The sequence below is a fragment of the Macrobrachium nipponense genome, chromosome 34 (assembly GCF_015104395.2).
Source record: "Macrobrachium nipponense isolate FS-2020 chromosome 34, ASM1510439v2, whole genome shotgun sequence".
NCBI classification, from domain to species: domain Eukaryota; kingdom Metazoa; phylum Arthropoda; class Malacostraca; order Decapoda; family Palaemonidae; genus Macrobrachium; species Macrobrachium nipponense.
In genome coordinates, this window is record NC_061095.1 from 10,303,149 (window position 1) to 10,316,401 (window position 13,253).

General features: G+C 36.4%; 1 protein-coding gene across 5 annotated transcripts in view; it reads left to right on the forward strand.

The window, feature by feature from the left end:
• The first annotated feature begins 1,479 nt into the window (after positions 1 to 1,479).
• Positions 1,480 to 13,253, forward strand: part of LOC135207895 (protein SpAN-like) — a 38,409-nt gene continuing 26,635 nt past the window's right edge. For 3 of the 5 annotated variants that reach the window (XM_064239809.1, XM_064239810.1, XM_064239812.1), the window contains exons 1-5: positions 1,480 to 1,638; positions 8,798 to 9,035; positions 9,555 to 9,635; positions 11,212 to 11,324; positions 12,628 to 12,831. In XM_064239809.1, coding sequence (XP_064095879.1) covers positions 1,573 to 1,638; positions 8,798 to 9,035; positions 9,555 to 9,635; positions 11,212 to 11,324; positions 12,628 to 12,831 — 702 coding nt within the window. In that variant the 5' untranslated portion in view covers positions 1,480 to 1,572. Of the gene's footprint in view, positions 1,639 to 1,659; positions 1,750 to 8,797; positions 9,036 to 9,554; positions 9,636 to 11,211; positions 11,325 to 12,627; positions 12,832 to 13,253 lie in introns of those variants that run through there. The other 2 variants (XM_064239811.1, XM_064239813.1) reach the window with 2 other exon arrangements.

Here is a 13,253-nt window from a genome sequence, read left to right on the forward strand (position 1 = left end):
ATTTTGCAAAGTAAGGAAAATATTTACCGATGGTTCCACGATTTCTAATTTTATTCTCATCAGCAAATCTCTAAGAACGCTATGTAGCAGCACCTTTCGTCCCAAATAAATCGAGCAAAATCAGGAAGCAAGGAGAAAACTAACACTGGCAATAATAGCTCCTTAAACAATAAAATTAAGCTTAGTTGAATGTTTATAATAATAGAAAGGTGATGAAATCAAACATCTCACACTGATTGCAGAATACATATGCTTGAGATAATCTCAAAAGGCAATTTCTCTCCATGTTCTTTATCGAAATGCTTGCCAAGTTTTGACAGTTGTTCTTATCCAGAAAAACGGCTGTAAAGTTTAAGAAAAAGTTATCCAAATTTCCAAACATAAATGGAAAATAAGATCGTTGGAACTTTACAACGGAAACATAATTATGTAGGTCAAGGTAGGGTCATATAGAATAATAACAAGTATAAATTTCGCCGAAGTTTCTTCGGCGCAGTCGAGTTTTCTTTATAGCGTATAGTGCTGACATTCTCAGACGCAGCCCATGAAACTTTCAGCCTCTCCTGGTGGTGGCCTTCGTTGTTACAGACGCACAATCATGGCTACATTTAACCATCAGGAGAATAAAACTACTGAGGCTAGAGGATTGCAATTTGGTATCAACATATAAAATTGCAGCCCTCTAGCCACAGTAGTTTTTAAGATCTGAGGGCGGACAGAAAAAGTGCGGACAGACAGACAAAGCCGGCACAAGTTTTCTTTTACAGAAAACTAAAAATGAATTATTTTTTCTAAATTCGTTTAGCATCTTGATGATAATAAAATGTGACTTATTCAACACAGCAAGCAATTGTGCAACTGTGCAATCAGACTGCGAATTCCATGAACCAAGAGAACGAAAGAAAAAACTGAGAAATATCTCCTACTGAGCCAATCAAGGTCGACCAACCGGCTAAATGTTGATGACTGCTAAGAAACTTTATCTCAGGGACACTAACAAAATATGCCTGAAGAGTAAACGAAACTATCTATATGTTTTCACAACCCTCTGCTGGGAAGATAATGATCTTCGTGACCGAAACACCTTCCTTAATGATCAAAACAAAGGACTTAACGAACGAAACAAAGATCCTGGAGAACAAACTTTGAGTGGAAGCGAGGTCCATTGTCACCAAAGGCTAAATTGAGAATTTTAAAAGAAAAAAAAATTAGTATTACTACTATTATTACTATAAGTGATATGGTTACTACAAAAAAAAAAAAGTGGAGTAACTGCCATCATGTGTGTGCACTATTTCTATTTGCCCATTACAGACAATTACGTCAAACATTCTTAATTGAGTTTCTCAAACATCATAATAACGCCCACTAAGAACTTACGTGCGGGACTCGCATCCAAAATGAAGTCATGTCACCACCTCTATATATATTTCTCGCTTGTTTTGACACAGGACACGTTCAAAGAAGATTTATCATTCTTCTTGACACTGTTTGCGACAATTAGGGACCGCTTACGGCACGTCGTATGTTCATTTTGAATTCATATCGCAAATATCAGTCTTCGGGTACATCATGGCGTGGCTTGAAGTTCTTTTGGCGTTTCTTGTTGCTCCTGCTTTAGCAGATGACAGCCCGCAGGTATTCTCATAGTTTCTCTTGTCACGGATTGATTAACTGATAGACTGACTGACTGATTAGTTTGTGAAACTGGCGTGAAAACATCAACTGGAATTAATGCCGAAAATAAATGTGAGGTTGCTGGCTCCACGCCTTTTTCTCGAACACAACTGACAATGGTAACCTACTCACAGCTGGATGGACTGGTGGGTTTCAGTCCCAGATGGGAAGAGCAAAGGTGCCAGAAGAGACTGCAAGACTCTTAAGGGATAACATTATATAGTATACGAGTTCCAAGTAAAGTGTTCAGCAAGTTTCTGATCGAGAGGTTATGGTAAATGATAGAAAGGTTGACATGGGAAGAAATGTGTTTGTTTAGGCAAGGAAGAGGGTGTGTGGATCAAGTGTGTATTATGAAACAGTTATGTGGGGAGTTTAAAAGTAAAGAAGGAAGCTGCATATATTAACCTAGAACACTGAGAGAAATGATAGTAAGGCAATGTGGACGAGGATAATGAGAATCTACAGAAATTGGTGAAAGAGTTTGAAAGGTTTCGCTATACAAGAAAGTTGATAGGATATGTAACCAAGGGCAAGTTTTTGAGGGTAAATGGAAATCTGGAAGGTGGAAGAATGGAAGCAATTGATCCTTAACGGTATCTGGATGACGGTAGGATGAGAAAGGAAGTGTCACAAATTAGGTGAAGGAAAGAGGGTGGCTGTATGTGGGCAAAACAATGGGACGAATTTTGAAGTTTCTAAGGAAACCAAGGTGGGATGCATAAATGGATAGTTAAGCCAACTATCCTTTTTGAAAATGATGCATGGATGTTAAGTTCGATTAAAAGGAAGAAGGTTGACGTTGTTGAGATTATTCATCGTTTGAATGCTGCAAGAACTTAATAAATAAAAAAAGATACGTAGAAGTGACAAAAGATATAAGAATGTGAAATTATGGATCACAAAGTTTTGGAATGGTCTGGTTATGTGGAAAGAATGAAGGATGATAGTAGGTGAAAAAAAAAAAAAGTGACTAATGTGGCAGTGCTAAGAGGAAGGAGAGGAATCCCTGAAAAGTGCTGGATATACGGACTGGAAGGGAAACTGGAAAAAAAAGGCTATAATATCCAGGGGTGAGAGAGTGCATGCAAAATGAAGGTGAATCCAGGGATTTAAACTCCTACCACTTAGACTCCTTTGTGGGTGTATGAAGTGGCTAATTTTTAAAAAAATCTATCATATAAGGTTTATCCAGTAATCAGCACTTTAAGTACGAACATGGCAGGGGCCACTCTCTTGATATATTTTTTTTACTATTATGGTAAAGTGGCGTAGTGTTGTGGGATATATATTACCACTACATTATATATATATATATATATATATATATATATATATATATATATATATATATATATATATATATATATATATATATATATATATATATATATATAAAGAGTAAAACCAGCACTTGTACATAAAACATCCTTTATTTTGTTATGACTACCGGTTTCGGAGTAACTGTCTCCATCATCAAAAACACAGAAAGAAAAAAAAATTAAAAATTACTAAACTACAATCGAACATTAGAATGAAGAAATGTTACACAAAGGTTACATTGTATATATAATAAAAAAAGAGTAATGTACAAGCATAAAAAAGGAAAGGAAGCAATATTAAAAAAAAGTAAATACCTGCATCATGAAGGCATACAAACATACACACTAAAAATTTTAAAAACACAGCATCTCCGTGGACCTCTCGTTGTTACTGAGGGAAGGTTTCAACTTTAAAGTGTAGAGACTTTCTACTATTGCCAGTTCCATGGGGGCCACTCGACTAGAGAGAATGGAAAATGAATCTAACCTTAGAGGGTGATCACTATTTGCGTGATCCCGTGTGTATGTTTGTATGCCTTCATGATGCAGGTATTTCCTTTTTTTAATATTGCTTCCTTTCCTTTTTTTATGCTTGTACATTACTCTTTTATTATCATATATACAATGTAACCTTTGTGTAACATTTCTTCATTCTAATGATCGATTGTAATTTAGTGATTTTTAATTTTTTTTTCTTTCTGTGTTTTAGTATAGACCTCATGATGGAGATAGTTACTTCGAAACCGGTAGTCATAACAAAATAAAGGATGTTTTATGTACAAGTGCTGGTTTTACTCTTTCTATCAAGACTCCGTTTTCCAAGGGATAGATCAGTTGCAGATATATATATATATATATATATATATATATATATATATATATATATATATATATATATATATATATATATATATATATATATATATATATATATATAATATATATATATATATATATATATATAAAATATATATATATATATTATATATATATATATATATATATATATATATAATATTATATATATATATATATTATATATGTGTGTATATATATGTATATGTATATAAAACCAGAAGAATCTGAAATGAGTAATACAGTGATGGAACACAAAGGGAAAGAGTATTTACAGTAACGTGGAAATTAGAGATAAAACTACTGGAGCATTCTTTGAAAATATAGGAAAAGGTGCCACAGGAAAGGCACATCAAATGAATATATATAATTATTAACGGCAAGTTTTGCTCTAATCCTGAAAGATCGACAGAAGCAGTCTTTATAACACACCAACTACATGCAAAGTTTCGGGCAAAGAATACAATCACACCATCACATTTGTGGGTCTTTGACAAGAGTACCATGGCAAATAATTAAATGGGCATTAAGAGGACAGAGGGTACCAGGAAGATACACTAATCTCGTGAGTGATGTTACTCTATCATAACTCCAGAACTAGAATCCCAACAGTGGCAGATCTTTCAGAGGAATTTGGGATACATGTTGATGTTCATCAGGAATCAAAGATGAGTCCTTTGCTGTTTATCATGGAAGAAGCCACGAAGGAGTGTGCAAAAGGGGGTCCGTGGGAGCTTCTTGATACAGTTGACAGAGCAATAACAGCAGCATCTGAGAAAGATGAGGTGGATGTGTTTACAAGGTGGCAGAGAGAAAATGAAGGGAAAAGCAATGTAAGGAAAGCAAAACTGAAAGTGACAGGAAAAGAACAAAATTATAACACAGAAAGGGATCAAGTGTAGTGTGGGAAAGGTGCTGGGGCAGCGCTGTCTACCAAATATTACAGATGGTGTCACAAGAGGTAATCAGGATGGTAAAATATACATGAAGAAATATTTGACGATTGAACTGAGGGGAACTGAGGACTGTCTTTGTGATGGATGAGCAAGTCCTACAAGAGATAGTGAATTCTGTTGCCTTGAGGATGCACTGGACTGTGAAGCAGCAGTTGAGAGGACAGGAAGGAAGAAAACAGCTGTACAAGGAATGAAAAGAAGAGAAATAAATGGAATACTCGTAAATAAAAATGGCCGATTAGTAAAGAGCGCACAGGCTTAAGGTGGACACATAAGGCCTGCACTAATCTACCCTTCATTAGCTTGAGTGAAAAATCAGAAAATATCTTCTCAGATTAAGTTTAAAATAGACACAACGACCCGGTGCTTCAATAGAACAAAAGCTTTTCTGTTTAATTGTAAAACTGGACAAAAGGACATTACCGTAAATGTAAATTAAGCAAAAATCCCTCAAAAGGATCATTTCTGTAGACTTAAATTCAAAATACGACAAAAGTCATTTAAATAAGTTTAATATAGGAAGCAAAAACATTTTACTTACGACAAAATAGGAAAAAATCCCCTATTTTCATGAGCAAACTGCAACAAAAATCATCTGCTTTAGTGCAAAAGCCCCTTGTCTTAATAGCTGATTAGGATCAAGCGTCTTACTTCATTGCAAAATAGAAATCCAAAATATGACAAAGCCTCTAGGCATAAATATAGAAAAGAACAAAACTCTTCACCTTGTTAAAAAAAAAAAAAACGCCAGCTTCAACAGAATAGAACACAACCACCCCACCCCCCAACTTAAATGGCAAAATATGAAAAACCCACTTCGCCTAAAATTCAGATAGCTTTAGCGTGAAATAAAAAAAAAATCTCCCGAGTTCAAAACAGAACAAATGTCATTGCATAAATTTCTTAAGACAAAAACCCTCATATTTGACAAAATACAATAAAAGTCTATTACATTTGAGGTCTTCCCTCAGCTTAAGAGCAAAACATGACAAATGCCTCAGCCTGAGTGTGTGCAATGGAACAAAACCCCTTCAGCTTTAGTACACTATAAGAAAAAAAACTTTCAGGTTAAGGGCGAAGTAAGGGAAAAAAAACCCCTCAGTCTATAAGTGCAAAACTGAGAAAACACACTTCACTGAAAGAACAAATCGTTCATCTTTAGTTAAAAGTAAAACAAAATCCCTAAGCTTAGCTAAAAAGAAGACAAAAGCTCCCCAGCATGAGTATTGAAAAGCAAAAAAAAATAAATAAATAAAAAAAAATTTAAAAAATAAGAAAAAACCTGTCAATCTAATGTTTCAAATAGGCTAAAAACTCCTTAGCTAAACTGCAGTATAGGAGGAAATTCCCTAAACTGCAGTATAGGAGAAAATTCCGTAGTCTCAAGTACAAAAATTATTAAATAAAAAATATAACACAAACCTAGGAACTGAAGCGCAAAACAGGAAAAAGGGCAAGAGATTAAGTGAAAAACAGGAAAAAGTACTTCAGCTCTGGCGTTCAAAATTACCTATAGGTCCTTCGCTCATGAGTAAAATATTACAAGATCCTTAGCTCACAAAAGGACCTGAGCTTAAGTGCACAATAAAATCAAGGTCTTCAGCTTGACCTCAGTTTAAGGGCAATAGAGGTCTAAACCGCTTAAGGATATATTCAAAATAGGGCAAAATCTATTAGCATGTGATCAAATAAGAGAAAGTCCACACAGCAAAATGGTACAATGGCCACATGGCTTCACTGTAAAGTAGAACAAAAGCCCCTCGGTTAAGGAGCAAAATATGACAAAAAATAACTAAATATACCCTTTGCATGAGTGCAATATAAGTCAAAATACCTTCAACTTAAGTTCTAAGTGAAAATAACCCTCAGATTAAGAAAAAAGTAGATTAAAAGTCCCTCACCTTAATAACAAAATAGGAAAAATCTCCTAAGCTCATTACGACAAAACACGGTAAGTACAAGCAACGATAAAATACACTCAGCTAAGAGCCACTCAGCTTAAGTGCAACATAAGAAAAACAGATCTTAGCCCAAGTGTAAAATAAGAAAAAAAAATCCCCTCTGCTGAAGTGCAAAGTTAAAAACAGTCCCCAAGTTAGAAACAAATTAGGAAAACGTCTAAGTTTAGTTAAAAATTGAGGCAAAGTCCTTTCCGCTCAAGCTTTGAAAAAATTCCCACAACTTACGTGCAAAATATGGCAAAACCCCTTAGCTTAAGTGCAAGATAGGGCATTTCAGAGAAGTATTAAAAAGACGTTTTTAACTTTTCCGCAAAATAAAACGAAATGTCCAAAATGAGATATGTTCAGCGGCACATTTAAGACCAGTGACCATTTTATTCCAGGTGGTATTTGGCAATGCCCCCTTCTCGGTACTCACACCAGAACGAGCGTGAATAATCAATTAGAGATAAACACTGTCAAAGGCCTTGTCCACACTAGCGGGCACTGTCCGATGGACAAACACTGTTCCCATATCCAGTTCCACTATACTGACCGACCGAGTATGGAGCCAGAATCGGCTAGTTAATGCAATTGTCTGGTTAAAAAACACTGTTTTCAGGAAGCGAGGAGCGAAAATATAGTAAATAGCTGGAAGAGCCCGACGGGCACGCCCGCTAGTGTGGACAGGCCTTGAGCATTTTTTAAGCCGGTTTTTTTTTTTTTAAATATATGATCTACTTTATTTTTAAAACAATCTCATATATACACACTCGTTATAAAAAACAAAAAACAAGTGAAGAGTTATTTCCGTCCCTAGTACCGTAGAATTTCTTTCTCTTGTATTTCGATTTCCGTTAAAAAATTTTACGTTTATATTTTCAGCACTAATTCATATTACTCCTACGGTTCCGTGAACAAACCACCAACAGTAAAAGAACAAAGCTTTTTCATTCCACGTCCACGTACGAAAACCTATAATTCATCAGTTCAAAATTTCACTTCCTCTCTCCATAATTTAACCTGTATTACTCTGAAACGAAGCAACCTAATAATGCGTACAAAATATTCCCACCTCTTACCCACTTGAAGATCCGGTGGTCCGAAGTTCGATTCTCGGCTCGGCCAACGCGAAGTCAGAGGAATTTCAGAGGAATTTATTTCTGGTGATAGAAATTCACTTCTCGATATAATGTGGTTTGGATCCCACAATAAGCTGTAGGTCCCGTTGCTAGGTGACCAATTGGTTCCTAGACATGTCAAAATATCTAATCCTTCGGGCCAGCCCTAGGAGAGCTGTTAATCAGCTCAGTGGTCTGGTTAAACTCAGATATGCTTAACTTTTACCCAATTAAGGAAGCATAAATTTTATGGGAACAATATCCTTCCCTATGGTCCCAATGAGAAAATCTATTCAGTTTCATCTATTGCCCCCCCCCCCATAAGAACACCCAAGTCTTGTATATCTACAATGCAATCACCTTTTGACGCTGGAAGAACTCTCTTCAACTTATACGTTCCATTATTCTCACCTCCAGACCATGCGAGGAAAAACCGTATTTCTTGTCCCAGCAACAGAATGCTGATTTAAGGCTTGTGCAACATATTTCCTTTTATCCTGCTTACGAAATCATTTAGAAACCTTAACAGTCGGCTGGTATAGTGATTAGTGTCGTGACATGCCACTCAAATGTCGCGGGTTCGCGTCTCCCCAAGGGCGATGAAAAATCACTATAGTAGATTCACAACGACGCTCCTGATTGGCTGCCGAGAGTTTCCAGCCCTGTGATTGGCTTTTCAACAGTCAATCAGGAGAGTCGTAAGGGACTAGCCTAAACATCAAATGCACGGTTGATGTGAATCTACTGTAGTTCTGCTTCATGATCATTTACAGCTGAGGTAGGAGGTAGAAACCAACATTCTTTGCCAGTTTGAATTTCAAGCCAATGGCCCCTGCGTACTTGTTCCATCCGAATAGGTTTCATTTGCTGAAATATATAAATAATAATAATTCAGTTAAAATAACAAAAGCGGACTCTTCTTTCAGAACCTTACGACAGCCTATAGAGCACCGATAGTCCAAGATGCATTGGACTATGTACCCCCAGAAGTTCGTGATGTGGGTAATATCACTCTCATCTTTATGGACGATATGTACTTCACGAGGGAGCAGTTTGAACTGATATTTGAGGGAGAAAAACAAAGGAAAGGGCTCGTTATCAAAAATATGCTGTGGCCGAGGGAAAGGGGGCTTCCCACAGTTCCTTACGACATTACTGCAGACGGTAAGAGCCGCATTTCGCGTCTGTTCAAGGGAAGGTACAGTATCTTTACAGTCACCACAGAACGCTTTACTCTTAAGTATCTATACGGTTCTCACAGAAGCCAGCCAATTATAATTAAAATTGACAGATATGGGAGCGTTATAATAATAAAGGTATCTATTCAGTTTTTATTAAAAACAAACTATTCCAGTTACAAAGGTGCTTACCGAGTTTATCTTGCGATCGTCTGTAATGTCTCCATAGAAAATAGTGATCATATTGGACGCAACCTTAATTTTTTCTTTTAAATCAGACGATCATAATTCAAGGTAGCCTACCTATGAGGTTCTTATCAACCAGTCATAATGACAAGACCATGCATGAGGCTCTATACACACCAGCCAATCAAGACTAAAACTTCATTTAAGAGCACAAACTTTTGGCAAAAATCTGTTCACAACCGCTTTCAGGAGAATTTTCTGAAGGTTCTGTTCATTTACAGTCTCAATCTAACGTGATTTTTTTCACACTTTTTGCCAGTGGAAAACGCGAGGGACAGTATTCTGAAGGCGATTGAGAACTGGGAGGAAAACACCTGCTTAGTTTTTCGGCCAGCCGCTTGTAAGTAACGCAGTATGAATGCTGTGAAAGGAATCTCACTCTTTATACTGGGGTCCTAATTTACGTTTTTTTTAAAAATTGTAATATACTTTTATGCTCAATTTTTTCTATTGCCGGATATATATATATATATCTATATATATATATATATATATATAGTATATATATATATATATATATATATATCTATATATATATATATATATATATATATATATATATATTATATAATATAGATATATTTACATATATATATGTGTGTGTGTGTGTGTGTGTATAAATTCTCCTGTTAAAACAGGATACTTCTCAAGGCCCATTAAAACACTCTGGTTTAAAGCTAAGGACTATGTTTCGGTGGACTTCCTTCCACCCTTACTTGATAAGGGTGGAAATTAGTCCACCGAATTATAGTCCTAAGCTTTAGACCAGAGTGTTTTAATGTGCTTTTTATACTAGGGATGGCTGCAATTTGGATGTTTGATGACTGGATGGTGGATGATCACCATACCAATTTGCAGATCTCTGGCTTCAGTGGTTTTTAAGATCTTTGGGCGGACAGAAAAATTGCGGGAGGACAGGCAAATAAATTGACGAAATCCATGAAATTTTCAGGGAACTCGTGAAATTAACCAATTTACTTAGGAATATTTGATCCCTAGGGGATAGTACTATACATGGTGAAACACTGATTCATCTACAATGTTTTGCCATGTTTAGTACTAGCCCTTCAAGGATTAAATGTGTTTCGCCGTGTTTAGTACTAGTCCCTCAAGGACCGACCAAAGTCCCTAAGTGCATGTGATCCTCGAGGGGCTATTGCTAGACACGGGAAAACACATTTGATCTCCAAGGGGCTAGTACTAAACACAGAAAAACAATAGTACTAAACACGGAAAAACAATGTTGATGAATCACTGTTTTACCGTGTTTATTTATGGCCACTTGGGATCAAATATTCCTAAGTGAATTGGTGATTTCATGAAACCCTGGGTTCACAGTTTTACACATACATTACACACACACACACACATACACACACACACACACACACACACACACACACATATATATATATATATATATATATATATATATATATATATATATATATATATATATATATATACTCATTTGCCAGAAGTGTGACATAACCCAAAAACTGCTATTTTTTCAGGAGAAGCAATTTGAAGTTCAAAACTGTTCATACCCTCTATAGTGTAACAGTGACATGTCATGCCTCCTAGCGGTTAGAATTACAAATACAGATAAGACGTTCTTACTTTAATATGGAAGAAAGAACGGGCTATTTGCTGGTATCAACTCAAAAAGCACATTTTTTGAGTTGGGTCACTCTTCCGGCAAATGGGAAATATATACACTATATATATAGTATTGGTATGTATATATATATATATACTATATATAGATATATATATATATATATATATACTATATATATATGTATGTAGGTATATATATATATATATATATATATATATATATATATATATATATATAATATAACAATTTGTATTGTTCATGGCGCATTCTTCATCTTCCATCTCTCACGCCGCAGCCACTGACTCATCCTACGTCCGGTTCGTCACAGGAATTGGGTGCATGTCCCCTGTCGGGAGAATCACGCCGTACCTCGCTCAGAACGTGACCCTCGGGCAAGGATGCTACCAGGTCAGGATGACATGAGAGTTATCATCTTAGGTGGAAAAACGAGAGACGGAGGATAGCTATGGTGTGAAAAGAGCAGAGTTAAGTTCAGATAGGGTATTAGATATGAGTGCCTAGAGTAGATTCACATCAGCCGTGCATCTGATGTCAAGGCCAGTCCCTTACGACGCTCCTGATTGGCTATTGATAAGCCAATCACAGGGCTGGAAACTCTCAGTCTCTCGAGAGAGTTCACACAGGTAGGATGTATGCTCCGTCTTTCTTGATAGATACTTTTGAAAGACGTATCTCTCAGAAGACACGGAGCATGCATCCTGCCTGTGTGAACTCTCGAGAGAGACTGAGTTTCCAGCCCTGTGAGCAGCCGGCTTATCAACAGCCAATCAGGAGCTTCGTAAGGGACTGGCCTAGACATCAAATGCACGGTTGGTGTGAATTTACTATAGGAAACCCCTTCTAAAAATGTGAGGAATACAGTGCCCTAATATCCACAAAGTAAGCGACTGCGAGCAAGATAGAGGTTAGATATGCATTGGGCAAGAACACAGATATTTTTATTGGGGGTTCAGCCCTTCATTTAGGAATTACAGGATGAATATGGTGGTGACTCTTATCTCATTTTCTTCTCCAGGTCCTTTTGTATATTTATCTAAATATTATATTATATATCTCAAGTATAAAACGCCTATTAAAACACTCTGGATTTATATATATGTTGGTAGACTTACTGCCACCCTTATTCAGTAGTGATTGGGTGGAAGTAGGTCCACCTAAATATAGTCCTTAAAACCCAGAGTGTTTTAATGGGCCTTTTATACTTGAGATATATCCTGTTTTAACAGAAGAATCTATTTACGTTATATATATATATATATATATATATATATATTAATAATTATATATAATGTTTGTAATATAATAATAATAATAATAATAATAATAATAATAATAATAATAATAATAATATAATAATAATACTGCAAAACAGTAAATGCTGAAGTGGCCTCTAGGACTATGTAGAAGAGTGGTGCTACTAGAAACAGCGCACCATAATAAGAAAAGTGATGGACTTCCTAAAGGAGGCAGGATGCAACCCAGAGCTCCACACTACAAAAACCACCTAGTCGAATAGGATGACTGTAATAAACCCAACCCATCGCCCCCTGCCCCCCCCCCCCCCCCCCCCCCCCCCCCCCCCCCCCCCCCCCCCCCGTAGTAATAATAATCATAGTAGATTTACTAACAAGAAATATGCGATGATGCAATAAGTCAATGTTGTCATGACTGTTAATTAATTTCTCTTCAGCCAATGACCATCATCCATGAACTCGGTCACGCCATAGGCTTCACCCACGAGATGATGCGGAGCGACAGAAACGACTACATCACAGTCATCAAAGAGAACATCAAAAGCGCCAATAGAAGGAATTTCCAGATGGTGACAGAAAAAGTTTATTCTGGCTACAATGTCGAATTTGATTACTCTTCTATCATGATGTACAACACAAGGGTAAGTCTTTCGGGGTTTGTTATCTAGGACTAATATTTCTTGGGGTCATTATTTTGATGATACTTAATACATTCATATTGTTTATGTTTTCACGGTTATCCCCAACCGGCTTGTACTAAGCACGGCGCAAAGGTGGATACATACCGGGTTAAAAAAGATCCCTTATCGCTTCCCCAACTGACACTGCCATGTACTATTCTCCCGATGGACTTGCAGTATCTGAGCCTCCATTTTCCTATCTGAACTACATAAGGAACTTCCGTAGTCTACTTCATGGCATAATTTCTCATTATATACTGCCTTGTTATTCCCAATATTCATCTTAGAGCTTAGTGTCAAATCGACAAAATCTTCCACTTAGTTACATGGCCATTCCATGATTCATGTTATTATAACAAAACAAATCGTACTATAGCTATGTA